The sequence below is a fragment of the Hemibagrus wyckioides genome, linkage group LG23, assembly GCF_019097595.1.
Source record: "Hemibagrus wyckioides isolate EC202008001 linkage group LG23, SWU_Hwy_1.0, whole genome shotgun sequence".
Classification (NCBI taxonomy): Eukaryota; Metazoa; Chordata; class Actinopteri; order Siluriformes; family Bagridae; genus Hemibagrus; species Hemibagrus wyckioides.
In genome coordinates, this window is record NC_080732.1 from 19,953,675 (window position 1) to 19,964,349 (window position 10,675).

The following is a 10,675-nucleotide window of genomic DNA, read 5'->3' on the forward strand; positions in this document are numbered from 1 at the left end:
CTATACTACACTATACTACACTATACTATACTACACTATACTACACTATACTATACTACACTATACTATACTACATTACACTATACTACACTATACTACACTATACTACACTATACTATACTACACTATACTACACTACACTATACTACACTATACTATACTACACTATACTACACTATACTACACTATACTATACTACACTATACTACACTACACTATACTACACTATACTATACTACACTGTACTACACTATACTATACTACACTATACTACACTATACTATACTACACTATACTATACTACACTATACTACACTACACTATACTACACTATACTATACTACACTCTACTACACTACACTATACTACACTATACTATACTACACTATACTATACTACACTATACTACACTACACTATACTACACTTTACTACACTATATTATACTACACTACACTATACTACACTTTAATATACTACACTATACTATACTACACTATACTACACTATACTATACTACACTATACTACACTATACTATACTACACTATACTACACTATACTATACTACACTATACTACACTACACTATACTACACTATACTATACTACACTATACTACACTATACTATACTACACTATACTATACTACACTATACTATACTACACTATACTACACTATACTACACTACACTTTACTACACTATATTATACTACACTACACTATACTACACTATACTAAACTACACTATACTATACTACACTATACTATACTACACTACACTATACTACACTATACTATACTACACTATACTACACTACACTATACTACACTTTACTACACTATATTATACTACACTACACTATACTACACTATACTATACTACACTATACTACACTATACTATACTACACTATACTACACTACACTATACTACACTACACTATACTACACTATACTACACTATACTATACTACACTATACTACACTATACTATACTACACTATACTACACTATACTATACTACACTATACTACACTACACTATACTACACTTTACTACACTATATTATACTACACTACACTATACTACACTATACTACACTATACTATACTACACTATACTACACTATACTATACTACACTATACTATACTACACTATACTACACTACACTATACTACACTATACTATACTACACTATACTACACTATACTACACTATACTATACTACACTATACTACACTACACTACACTATACTATACTACACTATACTATACTACACTATACTACACTATACTACACTACACTATACTACACTTTACTACACTATATTATACTACACTACACTATACTACACTATACTACACTATACTATACTACACTATACTACACTATACTATACTACACTATACTACACTACACTATACTACACTATACTATACTACACTCTACTACACTATACTATACTACACTATACTATACTACACTATACTACACTTTACTACACTATACTATACTACACTATACTATACTACACTATACTACACTACACTATACTACACTATACTATACTACACTATACTACACTATACTACACTTTACTACACTACACTATACTACACTATACTATACTACACTATACTACACTACACTTTACTACACTATATTATACTACACTACACTATACTACACTACACTATACTACACTATACTATACTACACTATACTACACTATATTATACTACACTATACTACACTACACTATACTACACTATACTACACTATACTACACTATACTATATTACACTATACTACACTATACTATACTACACTATACTATACTACACTATACTACACTATACTATACTACACTATACTATACTACACTATACTATACTACACTATACTACACTATACTATACTACACTACACTATACTACACTATACTACACTACACTATACTATACTACACTATACTATACTACACTACACTATACTACACTATACTACACTACACTATACTATACTTCACTATACTATACTACACTATACTATACTACACTACACTATACTACACTATACTACACTATACTGCACTATACTATACTACACTATACTACACTATATTATACTACACTATACTACACTACACTATACTATACTTCACTATACTATACTACACTATACTATACTACACTACACTATACTACACTATATTATACTACACTACACTATACTACACTATACTATACTACACTATACTACACTACACTATACTATACTTCACTATACTATACTACACTATACTACACTATACTATACTACACTATACTACACTATACTATACTACACAATACTATACTACACTATACTACACTATACTATACTACACTATACTATACTACACTATACTACACTATACTACACTATACTATACTACACTATACTACACTATACTATACTACACTATACTACACTACACTATACTACACTATACTACACTACACTATACTACACTATACTATACTACACTATACTATACTACACTATACTACACTATACTATACTACACTATACTATACTACACTATACTACACTACACTATACTACACTATACTACACTACACTATACTACACCACACTATACTACACTATACTACACTATACTACACTACACTATACTACACTATACTACACTATACTACACTATACTATATTACACTATACTACACTATACTATACTACACTATACTATACTACACTATACTACACTATACTATACTACACTATACTATACTACATTACACTATACTACACTATACTACACTATACTACACTATACTATACTACACTATACTACACTACACTATACTACACTATACTATACTACACTATACTACACTATACTACACTATACTATACTACACTATACTACACTACACTATACTACACTATACTACACTACACTATACTACACTATACTACACTATACTATACTACACTATACTACACTATACTATACTACACTATACTATACTACACTATACTACACTACACTATACTACACTATACTATACTACACTCTACTACACTACACTATACTACACTATACTATACTACACTATACTATACTACACTATACTACACTACACTATACTACACTTTACTACACTATATTATACTACACTACACTATACTACACTTTAATATACTACACTATACTATACTACACTATACTACACTATACTATACTACACTATACTACACTATACTATACTACACTATACTACACTATACTATACTACACTATACTACACTACACTATACTACACTATACTATACTACACTATACTACACTATACTATACTACACTATACTATACTACACTATACTATACTACACTATACTACACTATACTACACTACACTTTACTACACTATATTATACTACACTACACTATACTACACTATACTAAACTACACTATACTATACTACACTATACTATAGTACACTACACTATACTACACTATACTATACTACACTATACTACACTACACTATACTACACTTTACTACACTATATTATACTACACTACACTATACTATACTACACTATACTACACTATACTATACTACACTATACTACACTACACTATACTACACTACACTATACTACACTATACTACACTATACTATACTACACTATACTACACTATACTATACTACACTATACTACACTATACTATACTACACTATACTACACTACACTATACTACACTTTACTACACTATATTATACTACACTACACTATACTACACTATACTACACTATACTATACTACACTATACTACACTATACTATACTACACTATACTATACTACACTATACTACACTACACTATACTACACTATACTATACTACACTATACTACACTATACTACACTATACTATACTACACTATACTACACTACACTACACTATACTATACTACACTATACTATACTACACTATACTACACTATACTACACTACACTATACTACACTTTACTACACTATATTATACTACACTACACTATACTACACTATACTACACTATACTATACTACACTATACTACACTATACTATACTACACTATACTACACTATACTACACTACACTATACTACACTATACTATACTACACTCTACTACACTATACTATACTACACTATACTATACTACACTATACTACACTATACTACACTACACTATACTACACTTTACTACACTATACTATACTACACTATACTATACTACACTATACTACACTACACTATACTACACTATACTATACTACACTATACTACACTATACTACACTTTACTACACTACACTATACTACACTATACTATACTACACTATACTACACTACACTTTACTACACTATATTATACTACACTACACTATACTACACTATACTATACTACACTATACTACACTATATTATACTACACTATACTACACTACACTATACTACACTATACTATATTACACTATACTACACTATACTATACTACACTATACTACACTATACTATACTACACTATACTATACTACACTATACTATACTACACTATACTACACTATACTATACTACACTACACTATACTACACTATACTACACTACACTATACTATACTACACTATACTATACTACACTACACTATACTACACTATACTACACTACACTATACTATACTTCACTATACTATACTACACTATACTATACTACACTACACTATACTACACTATACTACACTATACTGCACTATACTATACTACACTATACTACACTATATTATACTACACTATACTACACTACACTATACTATACTTCACTATACTATACTACACTATACTATACTACACTACACTATACTACACTATATTATACTACACTACACTATACTATACTACACTATACTATACTACACTATACTACACTACACTATACTATACTTCACTATACTATACTACACTATACTACACTATACTATACTACACTATACTACACTATACTATACTACACAATACTATACTACACTATACTATACTACACTATACTATACTACACTATACTACACTACACTATACTACACTATACTACACTACACTATACTACACTATACTATACTACACTATACTATACTACACTATACTACACTATACTATACTACACTATACTATACTACATTATACTACACTACACTATACTACACTATACTACACTAAACTATACTACACCACACTATACTACACTATACTACACTATACTACACTACACTATAATACACTATACTACACTATACTACACTATACTATTTTACACTATACTACACTATACTATACTACACTATACTATACTACACTATACTACACTATACTATACTACACTATACTATACTACACTATACTATACTACACTATACTACACTATACTACACTATACTATACTACACTATACTACACTGTACTATACTACACTATACTATACTACACTACACTATACTACACTATACTACACTACACTATACTATACTACACTATACTATACTACACTACACTATACTACACTATACTACACTATTCTGCACTATACTATACTACACTATACTACACTATATTATACTACACTATACTACACTACACTATACTATACTTCACTATACTATACTACACTATACTATACTACACTACACTATACTACACTATACTACACTATACTGCACTATACTATACTACACTATACTACACTATATTATACTACACTATACTACACTACACTATACTATGCTTCACTATACTATACTACACTATACTATACTACACTATACTATACTACACTATACTATACTACACTGTACACAGCACTGGCTTTGTGCTGCAGTTCACTCTACTGTTCTGGTGTGACTCTAATGTTCTTCTGCAGGTTCAGGTCAGATCCAGCTGTGGCAGTTTTTGCTGGAGCTCCTGTCGGACAGCAGCAACTCCACTATCATCACCTGGGAGGGAACGAATGGCGAGTTTAAGATGACCGACCCGGACGAAGTGGCCAAGCGCTGGGGCGAGCGTAAGAGCAAACCCAACATGAACTACGACAAGCTGAGCCGCGCCCTGCGCTACTACTACGACAAGAACATCATGACCAAAGTGCACGGCAAGCGCTACGCCTACAAGTTTGACTTCCAGGGCATCTCTCACGCGCACCAGAGCCACCCGAGCGAGGGCAGCATCCTCAAATACCAGGCTGAGGTGCCCTACGTCCAGAGCTACCACAGCCACCAGCCCAAAGTGAACTTCATGAGCACGCACACCGGCACCATGCCCGTGTCCTCGGGCAGCTTTTTCCCTCCTGCCACCAACTACTGGAACTCGGCGACCAGCGTCGTTTATCCCAGCTCTCCCATGCCTCGACACCCGGCCACACACTCACATTTAAACTCTTACTATTAAATTCACACCCAGAATAAATTCAGTGTCCAGGGGATTTGTTCTAACAGAGTTACTGTTACCGTGTGGAGATTTTTGTCATAGAAAAGACTGTTTTTAATCCTCCAGCACAACAAAAAAACAAGATTTGGTTGTTGGTCTTATTATTATTATTATTATTAATATATGTAGTATATAAATTGTCCCTATTTTACTACTAACTGATCCACAGATTTTATTTAGAGCTTGACTCTTATTCAGTTAAAAACAAATAAACCATAAAACCATTGGAGGAAAAAACAAAAAAACTCACTTAAGGAACAAAAACAGCGAACAGGACCAAAAAAAGAGACTTTTCTTAAGACCTCTCAGCATTTAACTGCTCTAGTAAACCTGGACTGAAACCTGCTGTGCTGAGAGAGAGAGGATTTATTTCCTTGTTAATATAAAAGATTATTTTTGACAGACAGCTACTGCAGTCTGATGGAGAGAGAGAGAATATTTTATACCCAGAGACACCTTCACTTCTGAGCTTGTTTCATCAGAATTATTTAGATAAATCATTTGCTCAGCTTCACTGAGATAAATTCCATCTCAGATCAAAGCTTTATTTTTTACCTAAAAGAGAATAAAAAGGATTCAGTGAGAAAATGGAGAGTGCAAACAGCAAATACAGGACAGTTTGAGTCGTGACCCAACGGTTACTATTTGATTACGTTTATAGATTCGGACGCTGATTTTTATTCTTACGTGTGATGCGGAATCTGGAATGTGGATCTCTGGGATTCAAACAAACAACCTTCTGGTCAGCAGAGAAGAACCGCAAACCCGAGGAGGTCCAAAACAGAAGATTACAGGACTGTTTAAAACAGACTTTCTTTATGATATACACATTTTTATTGAATATATATTACTTGTAGCAGTTAAACTCATAACACACACACACACACACACACACAGTGTATATAATATTTTTTGCTTGTGTACAAAAGCAAAAAGGCTGGAGATTACAAATGCATCCATCTGAATTTTGTTTTTTATTCTGTATTGTTTAAGGACATTGTACAGATATTTTGTCTCAACACAATATCACAGCTTTATTATGGATTATGGAATGATTTTTTAAACCAATAAAATATACATGTATCTCACCTTTACTTACATTTATTTTATTTATTTATTTATTTGTACTCAAAGATAAAAAAAGAGAACAGAAATGCAAATAGAAGAAACCTGAGAGAGAGACAGGGAAAGAGAAAAGGGGGGGGGGCAGAGAGAGTGAGAGAGAGAGAAAGAGAGAGAGAGAGAGAGAGAGAGAGAGAGAGAGAGATGGTGCAATTACAAGCATTATTAGATAGATAGATAGATAGATAGATAGATAGATAGATAGATAGATAGATAGATAGATAGATAGATAGATAGATAGATAGATAGATAGATAGATAGATAGATAGATAGATAGATAGATAGATAGATGGATAGATAGATACTTTATTCACCCCAAAGGGAAATTCACAGCTTCCAGCAGGATCCACAAACACAGGTAATAGAAAAAATAGGAAGGAATATAACAAAAATATTAAAATACCCAAATTAGGGTACAGAAATATAACAAAAAGTATATCAAATAACAGAAATATAAAATATTACCAAATATAGCAGAATATAACAATATAACAAAATATAACAGAAAAATACTAAAATACCCAAATTAGGGTATAAAAATATAGCAAAAAATATATCAAATAACAAAATATTAAATATTACAAAATATAGCAGAATATAACAATATAACAAAATATAGCAGAAAAATACTAAATACAGAGATTTTGGAATAAACATAGAGAATTAGATGAAAAACAAGATAAGTAATGTGCAGAACAAGTGATTAAGGTTACAGACCTAGTCAATGTGCAAAAACTGTTTATGTGCAAAAACTGCGTGTTTGAGTCCTGTGTAAATCTCAGTGTAGTGAGAGTTCTGTATAAACCGGAGTGTAGTGAGAGTTCTGTATAAACCGGAGTGTAGTGAGAGTTCTGTATAAACCGGAGTGTAGTGAGAGTTCTGTATAAACCGGAGTGTAGTGAGAGTTCTGTATAAACCGGAGTGTAGTGAGAGTTCTGTATAAACCGGAGTGTAGTGAGAGTTCTGTATAAACCGGAGTGTAGTGAGAGTTCTGTATAAACCGGAGTGTAGTGAGAGTTCTGTATAAACCGGAGTGTAGTGAGAGTTCTGTATAAACCGGAGTGAGAGTTCTGTATAAACCGGAGTGTAGTGAGAGTTCTGTATAAACCGGAGTGTAGTGAGAGTTCTGTATAAACCGGAGTGTAGTGAGAGTTCTGTATAAACCGGAGTGTAGTGAGAGTTCTGTATAAACCGTAGTGAGAGTTCTGTATAAACCGGAGTGTAGTGAGAGTTCTGTATAAACCGGAGTGTAGTGAGAGTTCTGTATAAACCGGAGTGTAGTGAGAGTTCTGTATAAACCGGAGTGTAGTGAGAGTTCTGTATAAACCGGAGTGTAGTGAGAGTTCTGTATAAACCGGAGTGTAGTGAGAGTTCTGTATAAACCGGAGTGTAGTGAGAGTTCTGTATAAACCGGAGTGTATTGTGTGTAGTGTGTGGTTTATTGTACAGTCCAGTACAGAGAGAGAGTAGTGTCAGCACTGACTCCTCCCACCCCGTGTAGAATTAAAGAGTCTCATGGCATGGGGGAGGAACGACCTCCTCAGTCTGTCAGTGGAGCAGGGCAGTGACACCAACCGGTCACTGAAGCTGCTCCTCTGTCTGGAGATGATGTTGTACAGTGGATGCAGTGGATTGTCCATGATGGACAGGGGCCTGCTCAGCGTCCTCCTCTCTGCCACTGATGTCCAGTTCTGAGCCTACAATTGAGCCTGCCTTCCTCACCAGCTTATCCAGACATGAGGCGTCCTTCTTCTTTATGCTGCCTCCCCAGCACACTGCCGCATAGAAGAGGGCACTCACCACAACAGTCTGATAGAACATCTGCAGCAGCTTTTTGCAGATGTTAAAGGAAGCCAGCCTTCTTAGGAAGTACAGCCGGCTCTGTCCTTTCCTACACAGAGTGTCTGTGTTGGCTGTCCAGTCCATTCTTTCATCCAGCTGTACTCCAAGGTACTTGTAGGTCTTGACAAACTTCACACATTCCCTGTTGATGGTCACAGGCTCAGGTTGAGGCCTGGGCCTCCTGAAGTCCACCACCATCTCCCTGGTCTTTGTAGTGTTGAGGTGCAGATGGTTAACGTCACACCATGCGACGAAGTCCTGTATCAGTTTTCTGTACTCTTCCTCCTGTCCCTTCCTGATACAGCCAACGATAGCAGTATCGTCCGCAAACTTTTGCACGTGGCAGAGCTCTGAGCTGTACTGAAAGTCTGAGGTGTAGATGGTGAACAGGACCGGAGAGAGAACAGTCTCTTGTGGTGCGCCAGTACTGCTGACCACAGTGTCAGGCCTGCAATCCCCCAGTCTCACGTACTGAGGTCTGCCGGTCAGGTAGTTTGTGATCCACGTGATCAGGTGTGAGCTTACTCCCATCTCTGTTAGTTTGTCTCTGAGGAGCAGCAGCTGGATGGTGTTGAAAGCACTGGAGAAGTCCAAAAATGTTATTCTCACAGCCCCGCTGCCACTGTCCAGGTGAGAGAGGGATCTGTGTAGCATGTAAGTAATGGCATCCTCCACTCCCACCTTCTCCTGGTATGCAAACTGCAGAGGGTCGAGGGCGTGGTGGACCTGTGGCCTAATGTAGTGTAGCATCACCCGCTCCATGGTCTTCATTATGTGAGACGTCAGGGCAACTGGCCTGAAGTCATTCAGCTCTCCAGGGCGTGGTTTCTTTGGGACTGGGATGATGCAGGATGTTTTCCACCACCGAGGTACCCTCTCCTGCTCCAGGCTCAGGTTAAAGATGCGCTGTAGAGGGTCTCCCAGCTCCATTGCGCAGGCCTTCAGTAGTCGTGGAGATACTCCATCTGGGCCTGCAGCTTTACTGGGACGGAGCCTCCTCAGCTCTCCGCACACCTGGGCTGCTGTGATCATGGGTGGATGATTATTCTCCTCCTCTGTGCCATAGTTGTTCTCAGTGGGTAGATTGAGAGCAGAAGTGGGGGGTGCAGTGTACTGACGTGTGAATGAGTTGGGGTCGTCACACCTGTTGAAGAAATTGTTTAGCTGGTTCGCCATTCCCAC

The 10,675-nt window shown here is 35.2% G+C and overlaps 1 protein-coding gene across 2 annotated transcripts in view; it reads left to right on the forward strand.

Annotated features, from left to right (window-relative positions):
* fli1rs (Fli-1 proto-oncogene, ETS transcription factor-related sequence) overlaps positions 1-7,617 on the forward strand; it is a 48,708-nt gene extending 41,091 nt beyond the window's left edge. For both annotated transcript variants that reach the window (XM_058376836.1, XM_058376837.1), the window contains exon 9: positions 5,967-7,617. In XM_058376836.1, the coding sequence (XP_058232819.1) occupies positions 5,967-6,490 (524 nt within the window). In that variant the 3' untranslated portion in view covers positions 6,491-7,617. The remainder of the gene's footprint in view (positions 1-5,966) is intronic.
* Positions 7,618-10,675: the final 3,058 nt, after the last annotated feature.